This window comes from Corvus kubaryi, unplaced genomic scaffold, assembly GCF_017639235.1.
Source record: "Corvus kubaryi isolate FWS band 111438036 unplaced genomic scaffold, C.kubaryi_AGA036_p1.0 37396, whole genome shotgun sequence".
NCBI lineage: Eukaryota > Metazoa > Chordata > Aves > Passeriformes > Corvidae > Corvus > Corvus kubaryi.
In genome coordinates this window covers 26745493-26769243 of record NW_024581135.1, presented here as the reverse complement: position 1 = coordinate 26769243, position 23751 = coordinate 26745493, and the positions used below count along the sequence as shown (strand labels likewise).

Here is a 23751-nt window from a genome sequence, read left to right as displayed (position 1 = left end):
CTGTTGCCGCCGCACCGCCCTCAGCCGCGCGCTGCCCGCCGGCCCCTCGCGCCGCCCGGCTGACTCACGCGGGGCCGCAGGGGGCGGGGCCAGCGCCGCGCGAGCGCCGACGGGTCCCTGCCCGGGACAAAACAGGCTGAGACGGGAGCGACACGTGGCCGTGATAAGGAAATAGGCGAGGCTCGAATAAAGAGCCGGGCCACGGCCCACGCGGGATCGGTGAGAGCGGCAGTGGCCGCCCGGCCCTTCCTGCTCCGCAAACCCTCCCGTCAGCTACTGCTCTAACCGGGAGCGGGCCTGCGCCACAGCTTCCTCAGGGGCGAATGCAGAGCTTCCCCTCAGGACCAGCCTGGTCTAAAGAGATGTGATGCCACGGGTGGATGTGCGTGCAGGTGTGTGCACGTGTTTGTACGAGTCATGCACACACGTCTATGTGTGTTTTTCTACATGCACAGATTTCACAGAATACATTTTAAATACGTAGACATAAATACACCGATATGTGTATATACACACAATATGTACGTACACCTATATGTATATGTATACAAAATATCTATCTATCTATATATGCACACACCTATAGGAATACACCTCTATGGATATATACATGCAGTATATATACACACCTATATATGCACACTATATATATATACATACACAGATGTGTATATACACACTATATGTGTGTGTGAGCGTGTGTGTGTGTATATACACATCCCAGTATGGGTATGTACATGTGTTTCTATTTAAACAAGTTTTGTAAAATGTACTTTTAATGTCACCTCTTAGCTGTCAGTCTTAGCTGACTATTTCTTACATTGCCTGAAGCTTTCATTTAAAAACCATGGTTCCAAAGACAGGTATAGGCTCTCCTTTATAAATTCTTGCATTTTCTAAGGATAGCTTATAAACATTTATATTAGAGTGTTTCCTCCACTAACTAGAATGATTACTCCATATTTTTTTGAATAACAACAACCACCAGCTGAAACCATGCTTTCTTCATTTATCAGCTCTGGCTACCTGGGAGAAGCTGGATTACTTCTCTTTTTAACAGAGTATTTCCCCTCTACTCCCTGACACAAAAAGTACACAAGATTAAAATTTACAATCTTCATATGAATTTACATGTATATTTTATATTGTCTACTTTTTGTACATTTATCTTTCCATTCTTTTAAAATGCAAGTATTATTTGGTCATAACACTAAAAACTGTTTTCCAGAGTAAAAGACTACCTAACCAGTTTGTTACTGAGTGCGTTGCATCCAGACGACCTTTCTCATGCCTGGATAGCACACTAAGTTGCTGCTGTTTTCTGATGGCTCAAAGAATATTTGGAAAATAATGAGAAGACAAAAGTCCATGATGATAGCTATTTAGCAAATTATGGCTAATGGGAGTGCAAAAGAAAGTCATGTGAAGGAAATCAAGCCTTCCAGGTATGTTAGCTCCTTCTTGCCATGCAAAGGCTGGGTGGTTTGGTTGCAACAAGACACAGAAATTGTCCCTGCCTTCCCAGGACATTTTTGCTTTAAAGAAATCCTTTTGCTCAAGGAAAGAGTGTTATTCTTAGACTTCAAAACAGTGAAGCAAAGGGAAGATTTCACATGGTGCATTCAAATGAAAACTGAAGGACCTAATGGGTCAGCATAAAAATACCACAGGATGATGTCTGCTCCTCCAGCCCTTGTCAGCATTTTCTCTGTGTGGGTTGAGTGTTAGTCCTAGGAAGCCGCACAGTGAGTTCTGCTCATGCAGGACTGAAAGAAGGGGACTTTTGTCTGTGCACTTCCAGGGTAAATCCACTGTGTGTTCCCTGCTCGGTACATAATTGATGAAATCTATGGTGGACAGGATTAATCAGTTTGCTCTGGTTGTTCTGACATATGGACAAGACTCTTTTCTATCAGCTACAACTCATCGCATCCCTTAGATATATAATCCAACGAGGACAGACAGGTCCCTATGCTGATGTAAATGCCAAAGCAAGCACAGCCAATATGCAGCTCCTGCAGAAAGCACAGCTCAGCCACACTGCTTAGAAAGCTCAGCTGAGAGCCTAGGGGCTAAAGTCTGAAGCCTAGAACTGCTATAGGCAGGGAGGGAAGTCAAGGCCTGTTCCTGTGTGAAAACTATCCGTTTATTATCCAACTTACTACACGGAGAGTTGCTTAACTGAAAAAAATGTGTATAAGCAGAAAGTTTGGATTTATTAATTCTCCATTTTCAAGTATGAAAAATGTTGGCTGTTTTTGGAGGGCATGTGCCAAAAGAACTGGAATCAGTGGAGCTACTCCAGGGGTACATTTGGACTTTCAAAGAAAAACTGCAGAAATCACAAGACTGCTTGAGGCAGAGACCTCATGCAAGTCATATGAGCTGTTACAGACACAGAGGGACGAGGAGGAGCAAAGGAGAAAAAAAGAGATACAGTTTAATTTAAATGGGACAACATGGGAGACGTGCTGTGTGTAAGTGCTGTCAGACCAGGATGCTGCAGCTGCTGTTCCGAGAGAAGGGGCTCCCAACAAATCCAAGGCCTTCAGCACATGGAAGCAGTGACTACACCAGAGGTATTTAATATCACAATGTGACACTTTTGCAATGAGATAGGCTAAGCCTGGGTGTTCCACTTGTGGGAGTGCAAAGCTATCACATTTGCTTCTAACCAGACAGCATCAAACTTTGAAGCTTCAGGCCTGTGAAGCTACTAAAAGAGGAATCTATACCTTAGATGACAATAAATGCCTTTGATGTGATGAGCAGGGAGAGAAGATTGCACTCCAGCAAGTTCTATACCAATGAGGGATTGTAAAACAGGGAGGCAGCCCACAACCTGCAGTTCTGGAGGAGGCAGCATGCCACAGATGGCAAACACTGTGTTGTCAAATTATCATCCATTCAATATAGCTGCTCAGGAGGAGCTTGCAGCCTGCTTGCCATTCATTGATACCTTTTTTATAGTTGTGTAGTGTATAGCACTGTTATGTGGTATGGGCCAAATTAACTGGCTATGTAAGTTATACAGAGGTGAGGAAGGAGGTGAGGGGTGAGGGATAAAGGGGGAGAAGAATACATAAATGTAAACTTCCTGAAATTTCACTTCTGCATTTGGTTTTTGGCCCCTGCCCTAACAGGTTATTTAGAGACAAATAAATTAAGGGTAAGGGGGAATAACATGCATTTAGAATGATACTTGCAGAAGTATCCTCTGCAGTTAAGGCAGCTTTATCTTTGTGTGTTCTGAGTGAGCACTACCATTTACTGACACAGGAACACACAGAAGGTTGGTCCCCTTACAGACAGTACTGGAGATCTGTGACTGGTAGAGAGAGAGATGAAAATGATGTGCATTGCTCAAAGCCACTGCAGTCAAAGAGAAAGAAAAGAAACTCGTAAGTAGAATGGTAGTTTGCCAGTGACACAGTTTGTCCCCTTTTCCTATGCCAGCTGTCAGATGTAACCAGAGCATCCCTTTCTCTACCCTCTCTGCAGCCCCTGCAGCTCTGCACCCTCCAGAGCTGGAGGTACAGGACACAGAGACCTTGGATTTACACTGATTCTTTCCAGGAGCAGGATGTTGTGAAGAGGTTCAAATGGGTGAGGTGTAGCATCCACAGAGCCAGACAGGAGATACTTTATCCTATAGTTATTACAGCCATGAATCAGTACTTAATTACTGAATGACCTGCTAGTAGCTTCTTGTTCTACCCAGCAATCTAAAGCACATACCAATTTCTTGATGAAGCAGAGACAAGCCATCCCGTTTGGAGCTGCCACATCCTATGTACACCTAGAGAAGCTGTGTGAAGGATCCTGTGCAACTGTGTACAAGGGGATTAGCAGGTGAGCATTATTGCCTTCCCAGTGCTTGCTGAGAACACCTCTTATGGGAGATAAAGGCCAATCAAAAGTCCAGTTTTGCCTTTAACCAGGATATTTGCAAAGCTCCATCCCAACTTTTCAGGGAACTACTCCACTACAGCCATGGAGGCTCCACAAAGACACTTTGGTCCACAGCAGTGTGCCAGGAGATTGTCTGGCTGAACCAGGGAGGGAGCAAAAGTTTTCCTTGAAGTGAGAGATCTCCACATGATTGAAAAATTGGGGGTGAGGTCATGCTGCCATCACACAAGGGCAGGAAAGCTGTGAGAGGTGGAGTGAGACCACTGCTCAAAGCCGTGCTTTAGCAATACCTGGACAGCAGCACAGTGTTTCTCTAGCCAGGTGGGCTGGCTCCCAGCTCACTGCTGATGAACACAAGATGGAGGAGGTTTGTAATTCCCTTCTTAGCTTGGCCTGAGTGGGTCAGCAAGCCCTAGAAATTTTGCTTGGGTGTTTGCTTGGGACACTGTAATGTTATCATGCCAAGCACTGAGATGCTTCATGTGACCTACTGTGACCTGACAGGATCAACAGCCAGTTGGTGGCACTGAAAGTGATCAAGCTGGAGGCAGAGGAGGGAGTGCCCTTTACAGCCATTCGGGAAGGTAAGACACAGAGGAACATCACTCTTGAAGAGCATTTGTTTTAACCTGGAAAAGCTCCATGATGTCTCCCTCAGTCCTTTCTTGCTTACTCAATGTGCTGGCTGTCCTTCTCCCAAAACTCTCAGTTTCCTTATCCTCTCATGGAGGAGGTCTTCACGCTGGGCTGGATAGGCATGCAATGGACAGAGGAGGAACTTCTGGTGTATGCACTTGTGACAGATGCATCCATGCCTGCGATGAGGAAAGTGCCAGCTGCAGCCAGACATGTTCTTTCTAGCAGTGTCAGGGCCCTCTTGCACCTCCTGCTTGCTGCCTCCTTCATAGTTGCTTTCTCACTCCCTCTAGAAACTACACAGCTTTTGTCACTGCTGCATTGGGCAGTTGTGGATTTGTTACTACAACCATGACGCTTTCCTGGCCGATACCTGGAGCATCACAGATCTCAGCCTGAAGAGAGATACTTTCAATAAAACTGGTGTTTAATAACATCTGTCATTTCAGTCCAGTGAGAAATTCTTCTTATCAGTTGACTTTGTAGAGCACTGGGCAAAATGTCTGCAGCTTTCTCAATTTCTTGGAGAAAGAAACACTGTTTCACAAGTGCTTGATTTTGGCTGAATGTATTTACATTTCCCTACAGACTAAGTTCACAAGCCTGGTTGATTGAGGCTTCTATTTTCATATGCTGTACAATCCCAAGAAGACCATAATCTGTTTTCTCCCATACACAGAAATATGCAACCACTGTGCCAGTCTGTTTTATGGTATTAGTGAAAGCTATCAATGTAAGACGTCACACATATGGGTTTTTTTAACTTCTTACTGCACTTGTGAAAGTAGGGTTAATCTTGTCACGGGGATGGAAAGTCAGGGACCAGATGTGCCAGCTTTCACTGAGCAACACTAGCACACAAGGACTCTCATAGCAGTCAACTCAGAATAACGAGAGAGGTCACCGAATCCACTCCAGGTTTATAACAGTAATTAAGGCAAGAAAGTTTACGAAGTCCTTAGTCCAATTCTGTGTGAAAGCAGAGAGATAACTAAATATGCCTATTTAAAGAATGGCTTGTGTTACAGTTTCCTATACACTCATTTGCTGTGGTGCTTTTGCTCTGCATTTACACTTGTAGCCCACCAGTAAAAAAAGCCTTAAAAGCTTTACCTACATCGAACTAATGATGCGCTAAAGATCAGCACCCCTTTAACATGCTCTACTGGACAGGCTGAGAGTCTTAACTTCATTCATTATGTGAGAAAACAAGGGTGATCCTATGAAGGGTCTGCTTTAAATAGGTCTTTTGTGTACTGCTGAGCTTTGCAGCATCTGACACCTCAAATTTACAATGTAAGTCAGTAGCAAAAACAAAGCACAAGATTTATTAACACAGCGCATTCTCTGCTACCCTGGAGGAATGCGCTCCCCTGACAAAGAGACGCTTCACCCCAGGAAGTCCCGCAGAGACAAAATGCGTTTAAAGCTCGGTTCTGGCAGTAGCACCTGACACCCCAGCAGGGGGTTGTAGAAGCAACAAAGTGAGGAGCAGTTCCCAGAAGCCTGATTAAGGCACAGGCAGTGAATCCTCCATTTTACTATGGACCCTCTGTGCTGCTCATCTGGAGCAATAGCTCCAGTCATATGGAATTTTTGTGGTGTCACAGAGTCAGGTTATCATGTTCTGTAGCAGATGGGCTCTAGCCAGAGTATCTTTACTAGGTTCATAGAATTTTAGGTGCAGTGTGGAGCATGTTTAAGGTCCATACTGCTGTGCACTGGGAACACAGTGGTGGTAGCTAAATGGACTAGCATCAGCAGTAGAGGCAGTTTAGCTGCAGCAGCACCAAGCTCTGTGCAAGAACTGCTTTGCAATCTGCTTTTCCAGCAGTTGTTCTGAATCAGGCCATCCTTACTGCTCAGTAGTCTGAGTACTGACATAGGCTTGGGCTACAGCTGTGTCATACAGAGTAACTCTGGCAGTAGGGCTTTTGAAATCAGGTGAAATTGTTATGATTGCAAAAGGCAAAGTGCTAATCCGGTATAAATTTGCTTTGCCAGCATGAAACTCTTCAAACATCTTTTTCAGATTGTTTGAAAACCAAAAAAGCAGCTTTTAATTGTGACCAAAACTCTACCTCCCACAGCTGGCCCATGCTCTGTATTGTGTGCTAATTCAGCTGAAACAAGATCCTACGCCCATGCCTTATTTGAATGAAATTTGTAGGACTGCATGGTCTGACAGTAAACTAATTTGGTTTTAATCAGTGGGAGAAAAGTGGATCTGGAACAGCTCTGAGGATATTCTGCAATGTCAAAAGCTGAACTAAAATCTGGGGTCAGGGACATCTGGTTTTTTGGGCTTTGGGGCTACTGTCTGTGAACAGCTGGCTCAGATTCTTCAGTTGTGCCAATGACCTACAGGCAAAGTAATCCCAGCTTCACCTCTTCCCCACATTCCTCCTCTGTACAGAGATACTGCAATATTGTCACACACCTAAGGTAGCAAATGATGAAGCTGTGCACCCTCTTCTCCCATGGAGAGTGTCTGCTGAGAAGCTCCTTTCAGGAGTGTGCTGGCTGGAGCCTGCTGTAACATAACAAACCCAACGCACAGCCAAAAGGATCAGAAGGCTGCAGCTTTTGTCTTAGCATAAGTCAGTGCTCTGTGGTCTATATGGGGCCAGAGATGCTTCCATGTGCTGCCCCCTCCATCACCACAGCCCATGTGCTGAGGCTTGGCAAAGGCGTGTCAGGACCTAAGGACCAGGGCCACAGAGTTGCGATGGTGCTTTTGCGTAGTTAGGCTGAAAGAAAAGCTTGCCAAAGTTTTATAAATACAAACAACTTAGTATTCACTCAGTAACTTCCTCCTCTCTGTTCTTAAGAGTTTTTAACCAGAGACAGTAACCAATATGCACAGAACTAAATTCAGAATTTAGCTTATATCTACAGTGATTTCTTTTTGTAGATTTTTGCTCTGTGGTTGTGAAGCCAGAAACTGGTAGAACTCAGCTTTTCCCAGAAGTCTCTCGTAAGGGCCATGCTGAGGGCACACACCAGGACGTGGATGGGAGAAGTATGAAAAGCTCAGTGACAGGCTGGAGGCTGCTTCATTCTGGCTCTGGGAGCTCCCAGGTCCTTCCTCTCAGCATTTACCTTGAAGAAATTACTTCTCAACTTATAAACTGACACCTGGGAACTATGAACTGCTATTTCTGACAGAGGCAAGATCCCACCTCTGAGAGAAGGATGGGTTCCTGCCAAGCCTGGAGCACTGATGCTTGCTTCTCTATGGAGCTGTTCCATCCTCCTTCAGACTCAGTAGTTGCCACTTCTTACAGAACTTCCAAGTCTGGACTATTACTCCCCAGTTTTTTATTTTCGCTGCCTTGTTTTGTGCACAATCTCCTTCCACTTCCAGCAGCAGTAAAGTTGATCTGCCTTTTGTGTTTTCCCAGCTTCTCTTCTCAAGTGTTTGAAACATGCCAACATCGTACTGCTTCATGACATTATCCAGACCAAGGAGACACTAACATTTGTCTTTGAGTATGTGGTGAGTTGATGTTTTTCTAGCTTCCTGTGGAGCCAGTACTGGGAAGTACTGGGAAGTGGCTGCAGAATGAATTTACTGCACTATGAGAAATCTACAAAGAAACGAGTTGTAATGCTTTAGTGCAATGATTGATTTTCCTTCTTGATCTCCTGCTTTCCAGCCACACAGCCTTACTCTTTTCTTTCTGTATGTGCGACAGCTGTATGCAAAAATGATTCCATGTCTTGTGTCTACTGGGGTGGCAGACATTATTTACCTCCATTTCTGCCTTGCCAACACAATAAAAGTACTGTTTTTTAGCCACAGCAAGGATAGGAAATAATGATATGAGCTCACATCCCAGCTGGGGTTAGATTTGGCACTGACCCCAGTGGCTCACCATGACCAAGCTGTGGATTGCTCTCATGGGGAGACCAGGATACATATAAAATTCTCCATATGAGTCTTGCTACTTCTCTTGCTTTTGCTGATAGTCAAGCAAATTATAAAGAAAATACAGAAGCTATGTCTTCTTATTGCAGCTTTATGATTAGTTCTGGCACAAGTATGAATTCTGTTAACCAGCAGCTTCAGGTTATAAATGCTGGGGTGAGATAACAGGTCAGCCAGGTCCCTGATGTGACCCAGAACTTAAGCACATCTTGTGTGCTGCATCAGACCAGCTGTCCACCAAGGTGAGATAGGCACCTTTGTAGCAGTTGCATATTTTCCCATTTACAGAAGAGGCATTGTTGGTAGAGGCATTTTACAGCAGTAGCTTTGCCTCAAGTTCTTCTCTTCTATTTAGCACACAGATCTAGCACAGTACATGGGCCAGCATCCTGGAGGACTCCATTATTGCAATGTTATGGTGAGTTCCTTAAGAGACTCGTATCCCTTAAGGCACGAGGAAGTGTTATTTTCTATTATGTATGGTCACTGTAAATTACTTACTAATATTTATTTGTTACATATATGACAAAAACTTTGGAGAAAATCTGCGTTTGATGATGTAACAAGCTCCCTCAGTCTCCAAGCCTTTTTTCAGTTAATCCCTCTTCCTATTTTCTGCAAGTGGACATTCAGCTTTTGTGAACAATGACATCTTGTGGCAAGGAAACCTATCTCTACACAAATTTGTATTCTCTTATTGCTACACCACATTATTCATCTCTCTAATTAAAAACACTCAAATCTCACTCTCTCTTCATTTGGAACTATCTTCATATTTGCAGTCGTTTAAGTCCCTTGTGTTTCTACCATAGCTTTTGAGATTGGTTGACTGGATCTGAGCACAGATGAACATGTACCCTTACTTTATAGATTGATGTTATAATAGTCTCCTGCTCTCCTTTGTATGCATCTTCACATTTAATTAACTTTCAGGACTGCTGCTGCACACTGGTTTAAGATTTCAGTGCAGATGTCCTCAGTGAATGCCTGCATCCTTTTCCTGAGCAACTTCAGTTAATTTATCTTACAGCTGTCAACAATAACTTTGTGTGTTATCAAACTGACTATTCATCTGGCTTTGTCAGATCTCTCTGAAGTTCCTCACTGTCACTTCTTATCACAACTAATCTAAATACTTCTGTCATCTTCAAATGTTGCCACCTTGTTCACATCTTTTTCCAGATAGTTGTTAAGCAACACCAATTCTAATGAAGTTTCTTGGGACCTCAGATTTTAAACATCCTTAAAGCTCAGATACATCTGAGATGCAGTGTAGCAGTTTTGGCACAGATCTCAAGGGCTCTGCTACCAGACGTGCTCATAAAGCACATGGAGCACATGGCTGTAATATGTACTCACTGGCATTTCTGTGAGTAAACACTAGCCAGCTGCTCTGCTTTCCTGCCCAGAATCCTCACTGTCAGCAGGAACTGAACTACAAAATTATTTACTGCTCCTTTAGGAGGGTCATCTAGCTTGCTTCATTTTTGCTGGCAAATGCTGTTTGATTTTCCTGAGTGATTCTTATGAAATATGCTATAAGTATGCAGAATGTTACAGGGACACTTTTCTGGTACAAAAATGACCTATGGGTGTCACTGTTTTTCCTCCTCTTCAGATTAAATTTCTGGTGAAAAATATCTTTTCTCTGGTGAAGTCTTATTACTTTTGCTGTGTTTTGTTTCTATCCACTGTCCAACTTCATACCTTGTTTCAGCTCAGCTTATATTACCCCAGACTTGTTTAGACTACCATGATGGTCGGAGTTAGATATTTATTTCTTGGCTTCCTTTCTTGCTTATTTTTTTGCTTGCTTGCTTACTTCGTTCATCATATTGTATTTGCTGTATTTTTAAAATCAGGTCCTCATGTTTTCTCCCAGTTTGAAGCCAACAGTTCCCATTGCTGGGTCAGTCAGTTCCCTGCTCCACTGGTGGCATGTGCAGTGGCCATGGAATGCAGTCAGCTGGTGCCATGTGGCTCAAGGGGGCAAACCTTCAGCTCCTTAGGCTTTCATTTTGTTTGGCTGTGTGTCTTTGTCTTGAGCACTGCAATCAACACAGCTGCTGTTCTGAAATCTGGGTCTGTGTTTTGGCAAGCTGACCTTGCTCCTGCAATCAACAGTCCATTTCTAAAGAAAAGTTAAATTTCCAGAACATGCATTTACAGACCGCAGTTAAACTGCCCTCCTGGCCAAATGTTCCACCCTGAAAACCTCAGAAAGCTGTAGGGCAGTCATAACCCATCACAGTTTTCTCCTCCTCAGCCAGCTCTACTAATTTTTGGGATTTTTACTGGTTTCTTACTTGCTTTGTCTCTGCTTTGTTCCAGGGTTCTCCTGAAGTTTAGAATTAATGTATCAATGCAAAGTCACACAAAATCATTTCAGTTTTTTTGTTGGCTTTTTCCAGCTCTTCATGTTCCAGCTTTTGCGTGGCCTGGCTTACATCCACCAACAACACATTCTTCACCGTGATCTGAAACCCCAGAACTTGCTCATCAGTTGCCTTGGTGAGCTCAAATTAGCTGACTTTGGTGAGTCACAGTTTGGATACTGCTGTGTATCTGTTCAGACCAAAGCTGTAGCATGCATATAGATCTGTATCCACAGCCAATTAAGGCAGAGAAGCATAACCTTTCCTTGAACTTCAGGAAACGATTTCTGTGGTCAGTCCAGCTTTTCTTGCATTTATACTGATAGGTGCAGGGATTAACCTCATTTAAGTCAGAGCAGTTACTGCCATGTAAAACTAGTTCAAGAGAACAAAGAATCAACCCCTCTCTGTTCAGAAAATAATGTAATGTTTAGAGTCCACAGCAATGTGTGACCTGAAAAGCTTTCTTGGCATTGGTTTGGGATAGCTGCTTCAGTCTCAAATGGTAAAGCCCTGCAAAACACCTAGGCAAAAAAGCCTATTGCTTGATCTGATCCACCCCAGAGGTATACTCCAGAAACACTTTGTCAATTGCTTGTAAGCTGTATTGAGATTACTTGTGTTTAAAGAGAAAATAATGTCCTGTTGCCAATTATTATCATCTATGCACTGTACAGGTAGAAGGACTGTCCTAACACAGCAGTTTTGTTGGTTTGTTGGGGCTTTTTTTGCAGGCCTTGCTCGTGCCCAGTCCATCCCCAGACAGACATACTCCTCTGAAGTTGTGACACTCTGGTACCGTCCTCCTGATGTGCTGCTTGGAGCTACAGCTTATTCTTCTGATATAGATATCTGGTACTGACCAATATCAAAGCATCTGGGGTTCCCTGGGAAAAATAATTTTTATCTGAATTAAATTACATCAGCCAAAGTTACAGTAGATATGGTTATAAGTAGAGAAATTAACACCTGTGAGCAGAAAATGTGTGAGCAGTGTGGAGTTTTGTAGAAGTTTCATAGAGGGTTCATAGAAGTTTTTGGGAATGGTGTCAATACAGCTCAGCTACAGATTGATACAAACCTCATCTGATAATATTTATGAGAGATATGCATCTTTTCTGGTAACATGTATGAAGCATTTTCATGTCTTGCAACAGAACGCTTTTGCTCAGTGCAAGTGTTTCTGTGTAGTCAGCTGAGTCAGTAGTAACTCTCTACAGAAATGGCTTTGTGAACAATGGATCCACAACTGCACCATCAATCACTTTGGCCTTGGTAACAAAATGTGGCATTAAAGGGTTTCTTAATGAGTCTGGAGACAGAAAGGTGTCTGAGATTTTCATTATTTCTGTGCTATTTTGTCCTTCTTCTCAAAGACCGTGTCTCAGATTCAGTCTGTATTTCACACCAGACAAGGGCTGTGTCTGTTAAAGCTTTGTTACTTTATGAGCTGTACCCCAAAATCTTAATGTATTTGGGAATCAAAAGGAAACAAGCTGCACATTTGTAGAAGGGAGAGAGTCTCTGGGAATGGGCAGAAAACAGGAGAGTATGAAGGTTTCACAGGGTCCCACTGTGGCCTTTTGGGCTGGCTTGGCTATGTAGCTGGGCTAACTATAAGGTTCATCAACCTTCTGGCTCAGCCTGAGCCCACTTCCAGCAACACAGCCCTGATGTACTCATGGACAGCATACAGCTCATGAAGTTGCAGGAGACCTTCCTTATTCTGGGCAATTTTACATCTGTAAATGGTATGGCTGCTTCGCCCTTTCTTCAGAGCCCATTATCTTCTGCTGATACCCGTCCCACCAGGACTTACTTGTAACTACTGCAGAGTCAAAGGCCAGGAAAGGGTAGGAGTGCAGCAGGCTGAAGAATGTGCAAGAGGGCTGGCTGAGTTTACAAACCGCAAAGCTCCAGGTTTTCACAGGCTGTATCTCCCTCCAGAGGTCTGCAGCTTATCAGACACTCCAGTGACCTAAGTCTGGAGGGTAGGTCAGGGAAACGGAAGTTTTTAGATTGTTTACTTCCCTAGGACTGCTGCTAATTTAATTATTTAAAGACTTCTCTAAGGAGGAAAACCTTGCTAAAATTCTAATGGCTTCCAGCTGCTAAGCCAGTCTAAATAGTCCTGTCTACTACCCCCACTACCTGTCATCTTTCCCTCCAGACAGTCTTTCAGAAATGTCTGCTGAGTTTGAAGAAGATGCCTGCCTAGCAGATTAGAGGGCTTGTATCAGGCATAAGCCTGTTGGTTTTTTTCCCTGGAAGCTGACCCCTGTCCAAAGCCAGCTATGCACAGAAAGTGTGTCGTTTCTGCCTATGCAAAACCAACATCCCCGCTGCATAACTCTGCTCTGGTGTAATGAATAGCAACATAGGAGTGGTGTAGAAAGATCCCAGCTCTAACAGCACAGTGCTCTCCATCCCACTGAACTACATCCACACTGTAGGCACCTTTGTTATAACGCCACCTTATAATAACAACATTCAAAGTGTTTGCCCTAAAGAAAGATGTCACGCTGAGAGAATAGAGAGTACTTCAGTGAGCTCTATTCAGTAACTTCCTCTAACAAGAGTCATTTATTATCTTGATGTACACTGCATTTAAGTTGAATTTTTGTCTATTAGGAAATAATGTGAATTCACACAGATGTTACTTGTCTATTGGGAAGAAAGGAAAAAAAACCCTATGTCTTTTGGATGCTGCAATTTACATGAAGGCAGGTCAGAATGCCCTTGGTAATGGCATGAGACAGTGGGTGTCAAAGCCTTGGTTTAAAGAAACCAATTATAACAAAATAAAACATTATGGCAATTCATGCATAGTGTGCTTGAGCAGCAATACTGTCAGTGGGAGGCACATGGGAAGTGAATGAGGCCTTGAATAGATGAAGAAAGAGATATAGAGGGAGACTCAGTCACTCTTGGACTAACTAGAAAAGCTGCTTTAATCTCTCTGTATCTCTTTTCTCTCTCTTTCTCCCTCACTATCTCTTCAGGACTTTAGAAGATTCAATTAAGGGATTTCAGGGAGATTACATTGCATATCAGAAGGACTTTTTTTGAAAAACACCAAGTGCTTTATGCACAGCCACATTAGTGGCTGCAAACATCATGAGTGCCTTCAGATATCTTCTTTTCAGTCAGGCTTTCCTTGTATAATCTGCCATTTAAAAAAAAGAGAGGAAAAAAACCCCACAGTGATCTTCCCTGGTAGATTAATGTAGAATAAGAGTTCACATGCTGTCATTTAACATGGACCTGCCAGGCTCACTACGGCCTTCTCCTCAGCCTGGTTCACATGGCCTGCTATGCCAAACTGGGAGATACTGGCTAAGGGCTCCACTGTATAGACCAGGCTTGGTGATGAACAACAGGAAGGATATATGTCTGGTTAAATATAAAATTACCATCTCCTAGTGCCAAAAGCAACCCCCAAACATGGAGAGGGAACTCTGGGATGCCACAGAGATATCTTAGATCTTAATCCTGATGAAAACCTTTCCACTGTGTGATGCAGCACTGCAGACTGAGGACAAAGTGCAGTGTTCAAACCTTCCCCAGAGACTGCAGATAGATACAACTGTTCTGTCTGAATCAGCTCTGCTTATGCTCCCTGAATATCCCTATAATTTCTCCTACTACTCTAGCTGTCACTGTTTTGATTTGTGTGCATATCTGGCACTTGCTAAAGTATCATGTCTAGGCCTCTTCCCAAAAGACCCCTCCCTCTGCCCTATCTCTTCCCAAGGCAGTTTTATAGGACTGAGACCCTCTAATAAAATTACAGACTGGAAAGGGGTAAGAAGACTTGAAAAATTAATATAGAGAGGAAAGAAGGAAAAAGGGGAAAAGCAAAACAACCCCAGGTCTAAATATTTAGAAATATTTAAAAGTAAATGCTTTTGAGTCATCCTCATTATCAGAAGGATCCTCATAATGTTGTCAGAGCAGTAACTGTAACTCTCAAAAGGAAAGCTGAGGCTTCTACTGCAAGGCTAATACAACTACCATTAGTTTCCAAAGTTCATGCTCTTGCCAGTCTAATGGCCCTTCCTAGCTAGGATATCAGAATGCAAACTGTGGTAGAACATCATCATCACTTGTTTCAAAAACACAGAGAGCTGTTTCTCTTCTCCTACAAATCAAAAGTACCTAAACTGCTTTGACCATAAACAGTTGAACTTGTGCAATGCAACCAGCAGATTACAGCAGTCCCCGTGGTTGCAAAATAGGGTGAGCCATTTGGGCATGTACATCAGCTGTGAAAACAGTGTTGGTATGACACTGGTCTCAGTAGAATCTCTCTGTGGGCTCCGAAGTAGTCTGATGATGTGGTAGTGTAGTAAAAACACCAAAAACCTCTATGTCGCAAAAGCTGTGGATTAAGTTTCATGATGCCTGGACTCTGGAAGAGGAAATTAGACAAGCAAAGAAGCTCATCTCACAAGACCTGCCAAGGTTAGGGTACAGGAAGCTAAGGGAAAGTGCAGCAGAGATGTTTATGAAAACAGTGTTACATATGGATCTGCAAACAGGCTTGGCACCACCTGGTGTGCAAGGATGACCAAAATAAATACCGCAGATGAGTTGCATGCCAGGGTTTCAACTGACCACAGCCAGGTGGGAAAAGCAACTACAGTATTGCAAAAACAAGGTGCAAGGGGTAACACAGGAGTACAGATGACCAGAAGAGATTACCAGTTATTGCTCAGCAATAATAATTGCTGGGTTTTCAAGAGTTGAGCTTAAAGGACTGAAGTATGATATAACCAAAGAAGAATGAGACTGAAACCTGGAAAGTTGCAATGGGACTTAGTGAAAAGACAGAAAACCTAGGAAAAAAATTGAAGAAAATGATTAAAAAGTAAATGAGTGGAGTTTTACACCATACAGTAAGAGATGGGAATAGTTGCAAATAGGCAAGTCTACCTTGATCACAGCTATTTCATCATTTTTGCCATGAGGACTAATACACCTTAGTAAAATGAAACAATTTTGAGGGTGTTGGGGTTTTTTTTAAGCTGGCTGGTTTGTTTTGGTGCAAGTGCAGAGCAGGGGATGACATCAAAATAAGAATATTTTAACTTGCTGTTATGACTAGGTTCTTTATGCTACGAAATCTTGCCTTCAGCTTTCCAAGGAAGAGCTAATTGCTTCTGAAGGAAAATGGCTATAGTAGTGCCTCTGGGTTCTTTCTGCATCTAATATATCCTTCAAGCCAATGAAGTGTGTAGTAGTTCCCTGTTTATCTTTCCTTTTCTTAGTGCTCCAATTTTGCACCCTTTTCTCATGGAAAGTAACCTCATACTCCACAGGCTTCTGCCATGACCCTTTTTTCAGGTAGTTTGTAACAGGATTAATGGACAGAGACCTGAAACAAGTTGTTTGGTACTGGAAAAAAAAAGACAGTTCTTAGTGGGTTTATTTTCCAAGGATATCACCTGTCTTGTCTTGCTGGTGAAAAGTGAATTTTTTTTTTAGTGGGTGGTGCTGATGAGAAAGAGGAGATGGGAACAGACTTGTATGGAACCTTGACTGCTTCGGGTTTTTTCTGAAATCCTGGAGGCATGTGAATGTAACTTATCTTTGCTCTGCTCCCATCCTAATTGACTTGTGAGCTTTTCAATTCAAGTGATTCAGTCTGCAGGACTAGGATGAGATTACTGATACTACATAAAACTTGCAACGTGGGCCAGTTGCAGTGCTTAGAACATGCTGCAAGATCAGGGCTGTACAAGATGATCCTTCCCAAAGGAAACCTTCCTGACTTTCTACAATCAGTAGGGGTTTTTATAATGCAAGATCCTTCCTACCATCATAATATAAAGGTATTACCAGTCTTCACTGAAGCCTCTATTTATTTACATATATACAGACACCCCACATCCTGCCTTGCTTCACACACATTCTCACTAGATGACCTGAGGTGGGTGTACAATACTGACACATCAGACTGGTACTTTTGAGACTTGACATGCAAGATACATATATATATAGGATTTACAGCTTATATCAGTATTTCTGCATTTACAAATCAGAATTTCTAAATTTCCATTACAACAATTACCTCTTCCTCTCTCCCTGCCCATCCTAACAATCATATTATATATGTCATTTATGTGAATGAGTTAATACCTTGGGTTTCTTGCAGGAGTGCAGGCTGTATATTTGTGGAAATGATCCAGGGTCAGCCAATATTTGCAGCAACTTCTGGTACTCATGAACAGCTGGAGAAGATCTGGGCGGTGAGTAAAATACACCCTGAAATGGAAGAGAAAAAGAATCCATTAAAAAAATTAAGTAGCTGGCTGGAGCCAGCCTACTTAATTTTGAAGTCCTAAGCACAGGTCCTGTGAATAGCAAAAATAATTTGGTCTAATCTGCGAAGTTCATAGCAGACTTTGTAACCCATTTTATATTTGGCAACTTTCTTACAGACACAGGAGTAAATCAAATGACTTCCCTTTGATGCTTGTCATCTCATCAAAAATTTAAAGCCAATTAAAGTGACATCAAATTGAAGAAGGCATAAAAGGTGTGCAGGTACTGCAAATTCTGTTGCTTCTTTTAAAATACTTACTGTGAGATACGGCACACCACATTCTCACAAAGGAGTCTAACACTGCACCTGAACTACCTTGAAAATGGCAAGACCCTGAGGTTTGTCAGAGATCCTTCTTCATTTTAACTTGGAACATTTTGTATCATCCAGTTTATGGCTTTAGAGACTGATTTGGCATAATGGAAAGTGTGAAATTACTTTATAAAGGTAGCAGTGAGTGAGAGCAACATATTCAGTAGCTTCTTACGTTGTTTTTTCTGCTGGGGAAACAGCAACACAGAGCCACATCCCTAGCACAGCTTGGTAGAAATGAGGCAGTCAGCAGCACTAACTGTGTTCCTGACCATTCTTGCTGTCCCTGGTACTGACTCAACAGCAAGGTCAACCTATGGATTCATATTAGGTCTTGTAGGTATCACTTGGTCTGTTCAGGCATATGGTGGGATTCTTGAGGCATCCTGAGCAGGGCCAGGAGTTGGACTCAATGATCCTTTTGGGTCCCTTCCAACTCAGCATATTCTGTGATTCTGTGATTCTTTGTCTGCCCTTTCACATCTCCTCCCAAGGATTTGCTCTTCTGCCTAGAGTGTTTCCCAGACATGGGCTTTCAAAGGAGAAAGTACAGAGAAAATGAAATTCAGAAAATCATGAGAAATTACTTTATAGCCTTTAGACTGTGTAAGTCAGATTTTTCCTGCTTAACCCCTTTGTCCAGAAACACTCCTGCTTGGTAGGGTTTTCCTCTCTGCTTGTACCTAGGAATGTGATAAAAAGTCAGACAAGTGCATCCAGTTCTTAGACTTGAGTTCAGTCAATTTAAGTAAATGCTGAATTTCTCTTTCATAGAGAGTAGGGGAAAAAAAGAATTATTGGGGGGGAAAAAAAATCCATACTTGGCTAATTAACAAGGTTCAAAGCCAGGGTATGGTCCAGTTTCTCAGAGTGTGAATGAAGGCTATCCTTACACTTATGTCTCTGAAATCTCTGGATACGTTTCCTGTGGTTTTGCATTAGAGGCTTATAGCACTACCATAATTTCTCTGGTATTACAACTAATGCCATGATTAATAGGATTTGTGCTATAGAAGGCAAAACCCCCCTTATTTAAAAATAATGAGGAAGTTTAAAGAGCTATGAAGTAATTAGTGCTTTTCACAGGAGGTTTTATGATATTATACAGCCTGGAATGAGACTCTGTGTTAGACCAAGATTTCAAACCTCCTTAGAGGCTTTCGATGTCTAACTTGAGACATTTTGCCAAGTCTGAGGTTCAGAACGGGGATTCCTACTGTTTTCTAATAGTCAGTTCCTTTCATATACCAGTAGTAGAGGCACCCTGCACTGGTACAGAGACCATCAGCATTTGTGTGCACGAGTCTGTATCACCCAGCATGCTTATCTCCATGTAGGACTGTTGATTCAGACACCAAATAGATATAAGGCTGGAAAATCCCCATTCTGTGAAATGGATTTGTCATGTTGAATCAGCAGGACTGACTGGCTGTCATTTTACCAACAATTCTTCTAGAGGCAAGTGCCACCTAAAGCAGTCTCCATCCCCCATCTCTATCCCTGGCTGCTCACTGGTGCTCCCGTGTCATCTCTCACATGTGAGGCTACATGAACTGGGCACCCTGCAACTTTATTTTCTCCCTGGCTTACTCTAAATGAGAACAGCTCCTTTACCTGGCTCATCTTCTGGTTGCACAAACAGTAGCACTAATGACCACTGGTACTCATGAAGGCATGGCACGGGAGCAGGGCCAAATGGAAAGGGAAGGCTGGCAGTGTTGGATATGGAAATATGGCATGAGTGAATGTGAACTGCAGTGTCTCCAGTTTGCTCATGGCATGGAGAGCAAGCAAACCTGACAAACTTAAGATCTATCATTCAAATTTTAAGAGGCCAGGCATAGGATTTGCATGCAAAAGCTCCATCTTGTTGCTTAACATGCTGAGAAGGACATCATGTGGGCTGGATTAGTCTACAGAATGCCACCAGGGTGCTTCTGTTCCTGAGATGAACATGTGACAAGTGCCAAATGAATGACTACGAGGCTCCTCAATGTAAAATAAAACTTCCCAACAAAATTAAGCAAAATCAGCTAGGTTGATTCCTTCAGCTAAGCCATCACAGGAGAAGCAAGCAGTTAGAGGGCAGAGAGAAAGGACAATGATTTACACCATCTTAAAGCACTTGCTGAAATATGGACACTAAAAATGTTTTTGGCTGAAATTGTGTCTTCCCAAGTGGACTGAACTGACCTGCACCAAGACCTTTCACTATAGAGTGAAGTATGGAGAAGCTGCTTTGTTTTGTCTGATGGCATGGACCAGAGAGTTAACATCTAGATTTAGGGTGGATATTCAACAGGTAAAACAGTTGTCAGAGTAGAATTAATTTCAAATAAATAACTGTAACACATTGTCTGATTTGGCAAGGAATCTCTCTAAAGGTGAGAAAAAAGGTGGGGAAAAAAGACAATGGAGGGGAGGGGAGGGGAGGGGAGGGGAGGGGAGAGGAGAGGAGAGGAATCACTTGCCCTGTTACAGTGGAAAACAAAAAGAGATGCAAGTTTACAGATTGGAAAAGCATCTTTTGTAAAGAAAAGGCTCAGAAAATACAAATATAAATTCATATGGCATTCGGTGATTGGTGCTCTGAACACTTTTCATTCCTCAATGCAGTAAAATGTAATATTTGCTGAAATCCTTACGCAGAAAAGTATAAGCACACACAAATAACTATTTTCTTAAATTCTTCGCCAAAAGAAGCAGAATGCTGAGCTGACCCTGGTGAGTATGATTTTATTATGCACTGAAGGTACCCAGTTTCCTCTGATGCCTGTAGAACTGATGTTTGACAGCTCACAAGAAACCTTGAAGAATGAGGGCCCACTGAGCAGGGCTTCCTGGAAAGCTAACAGGATAGCAGAAAGAGAGCAAATTCTGGATTCAAGTTCAAATTCCAACTCTCTCTTTCCTGTGCATACAGAGTTTTCTTTGGGCAGACCTGCCCTACTCACATGATAAACACACACCAGTCAAGAAGGCATCCTCACCCAGGGCTGTCAAATTGCCGTTGGTGCGAGCCAACTTCCAACGTCCTCAGCTGGCTGAACATTGCAAGACACCTTCTCTTTGGGGAGCTTTCAAGCTTTCCAAAGATGATTTTACAGGTGATCAGAGACAAGGATCCTACCCTTTAGTCTTTGCTGTGGCAGGCTGAGTCCATAAGCAGTTTGGAAACATGGGCCACAGCAACCCGCTTTGCTCCAGAGGCCATTGTGCTAATGTGTGCCAGCAGTGAGATGCAGGCCCTGCTTGTGGCTGTCTTCTCCAGGTAGCTGCAATTGTCACAGCTGTTTCCCAGCAGTGAATGAGAAAAACAACCAACTAGCAGATGCTTTACAACTACAAACAGCTGGCTTTATATTTCTTCCTTTGTTAGTGTATTTTTTCACTGATGCCTGTTTTCTTGCAATCTTACTACAAATTTTTGTGAGACCAAGTTCCCCATATCATGTATCTCAGCTTACATTTTAAGGAACAGGAATTGTTTATTAAATGCAAAAGGTAACTAATGTGAGACAAATCTACTGTTGGAGAACAGAAAGTGAATAAAAACCCTGAAACTTTTCATGTTAAAATTTCACTGTTTTTTAAGGAAACCTGATAATTCTGGGCATTGTCTGGATGAAAGCTTTGAATGCTTGGAGCTAGCAGTACTGATTTATAGTACCATTTCACATGCTGTGAACTCTTCTTAAATATGTGGCTTTACCTCTTTAGCACAAATCATCCATATCAATAGTCACAGGCCACTTTGCATGTGTTAAGTAATAATAACAACACTAAACATCCACAACTGCAGAAATCCATATATGCTTGATCTCACACATTTCAGCAACTAAAACGAAGTTGGAGGAGGCTTTACTGGCCCAGACTTTGCTCAGTGAGCAGCTACTGCTGAAGCCCACAATCCCCAATAAAGGCCAAAGATTCTGCTGAAGCTCTGTATCCTTCAGAATGAGGCTCTGCACTGCTTTCTAGCTCCTGCTACTAGACCTCTCTGCCAGCTTTACTTTCTCACCTCAGAAGGCAAGGGTTTCTCTCAGAGCTCACAGCCTGTGCTGCTGCTGAGCATACCAGCTGCTGCCAGTGCAAGCGGGCACAGTAAGTCCCCAGTGCAGCTCTGGTGTGGCAGAACGCCTTCAGCACTGGAAGGGGCTCAACTGTGTGACCCCTGGGCTGGCAAGCACAGGCAGCAGTGGCAGCGGGCAGTGAAGCTGCATATGCCTTCGCTGATGTTCCCAGCAGCAACAGCATTCAATCTCAGCAGGACCCTTTCTGCTACGTAATCAAGTGCTAAAATGTCAGTGTCCTTCATGCACGGTGATAGATCCAGCACCAGCCAGGGCAGTGTAATTCTGCACAGGGAAGGCCAGTCACTCTCAATTGAGACTGACTCCTCCAACTCCTCACCAAGGCAAAGAATAGGCAGAAAGAGGTTATTGTTCTTCTCACTCTCTTTCTTCTTTTGCAGGTGTTGGGGGTCCCAACTGAAGACACCTGGCCAGGACTTTCCAAGCTCCCCAACTATAACCCAGGTAGGATTTAACTCATGAGAAGGCCAGCTTCTTCTCTGAGCCACTAGCCACTCAATTGTTGGATCAGTAATTCTTATTATGAAAAATCATGTGCTTCAGTGTTACTAAATCCCTTGAGCTACGTAATGGCAGTGGTGTTGTAGTACCTCCAACAACAATGGGATTGGCTTAGTGTACAAACAAAGGTACATGTGTTGCAGAGTTGCCTCACAGAGTGCTGGTGTATGTAAGTCTGATGGAAGATTTCATTGCTGCAAGTTTCACAGTGTATATTTAGTCTCCACTCCTCAGTGGAGTGGAGCAACGGACCAGTGTCTCCTGGTTTAGACTGGAAAAGCTGACAGGCACCTGGAGACGAAGTTTATCTGAACTCTCCTTATTTTCATGGAGATTGGTTTGGGGACCTTTAAACCTCAGTTTTAAAGGTCACTGTCCCTGATTTTGATGTGGGCAAGGTGAGAAATCTGTGTGATTTACAAAGCTGGATTCTTTTATTTCCACATGGGCTGGTAGAGAAGTCTGTGTCCTGGACTTCAAAGGGCCAGTTGTCTCGTATTTTGATGTGGGCAGGTTGAGAAGTATGCTTTGAAAAGCTAGCTCAGTCACTCTCCCTCTCCCTCTCTCTCTCTCCCTTTCTCTCTTTCTCTTTTTGTTTAATGTTTTCTCCTGGGAAAATATATTCAAGTGTCAGTGAGGGGGAAATGATGAGCACTCATTCTCAGCCTCTCAGCAGGATCATTCTGTAAGAGAAATATGAAAGTGAAATATTAAAAACCCTAGAATGTGAAATTCACCCATTTACAATCTATCCATTCTCTCTCGCTTGTGCCATAGGAGCGTGGTGGGGGGAGCCTGTCTATCTGGAAGGGGAAAAAAAGAATGGGGGAGAGGAGGAGGGAGAAGACGTGCTTTGAGCAAGAGGTTTACGGGTTTAGTAGAGCATAGTAACATCTTTTCAAAGAAGTGGGTGTTGCTCTGTGACCCAGTCCAAGATGCCCCTCCTTTGATTCTGGTGCATGAACACTAAACAGCCCCCATTTTCACATGGTAGCCGAAATTGGCTGAACAATAACCTGGTCTCACAGTCGAAAGGACTGGAATCTTTCACACAATTAGCTGAGACACATTAATCAAACCAGCGTGAAATGGGAATGTGTCGCTGTCCACAGCAAGTTTAATTTGGGTAGCAAGCAAGCACAGAGCAGACAGCTGGAGGAAGCATTTTCTTCTCTAAGTTGTAGAAGGCTTGGCTGGGTAGTCTACAAGTTGAGTAGTCTGGGAGATAAAGAAATGCTCATGTGTGAGAGGAACTAATCACAAAGAATTTTTTATGCCAGTCATCTGCTAATACAAGGCCTCAAACATACAAACTCTGAGTGATGATGATTAGGTATCCTGATGCTGTGTAGAGGGACAATCTAAAAGAGCAATCATAAAGGCTATGCCAGCAAAGATACTTGCACAGATGACAGAGAATGTCAGTGCCTAGAACTGCTCTGAGTAGTAATTCCCTCAGCTCTGTTTTGTCTGAGTAGCAGTGCTGTCCTCTGCTGCTGTGGAGGTTGCCAGTGGCAGGGCTGGGAACAAGAGGACAGGCACCTGGGCAGCATGGCAATAGCTCCAGTGAAGTTGAGTCATCATAAGCAGTTTTCAAGTCTGACTTGCTTTCAGACTTGATAGAAAGTTTCCCATATAGACTCCAGAGGGGCAGAACTGATG

At 43.0% G+C, this 23751-nt stretch overlaps 1 protein-coding gene across 7 annotated transcripts in view; it reads left to right on the top strand.

Annotated features, from left to right (window-relative positions):
- The first annotated feature begins 2337 nt into the window (after window positions 1-2337).
- CDK15 (cyclin dependent kinase 15) overlaps window positions 2338-23751 on the top strand; it is a 44026-nt gene continuing 22612 nt past the window's right edge. For 2 of the 7 annotated variants that reach the window (XR_006018262.1, XM_042041441.1), the window contains exons 1-9: window positions 2346-2579; window positions 3755-3852; window positions 4417-4496; window positions 7953-8047; window positions 8835-8897; window positions 10891-11014; window positions 11589-11709; window positions 17012-17105; window positions 21969-22032. Coding sequence is in view for 6 of the 7 variants with exons in the window: in XM_042041441.1 (XP_041897375.1) it covers window positions 2460-2579; window positions 3755-3852; window positions 4417-4496; window positions 7953-8047; window positions 8835-8897; window positions 10891-11014; window positions 11589-11709; window positions 17012-17105; window positions 21969-22032 (859 nt within the window). In the remaining variant the exon portion in view is untranslated. Of the gene's footprint in view, window positions 2580-3456; window positions 3607-3754; window positions 3853-4416; window positions 4497-7952; window positions 8048-8834; window positions 8898-10890; window positions 11015-11588; window positions 11710-17011; window positions 17106-21968; window positions 22033-23751 lie in introns of all 7 variants that reach the window. The other 5 variants (XM_042041447.1, XM_042041446.1, XM_042041443.1 and 2 more) reach the window with 5 other exon arrangements.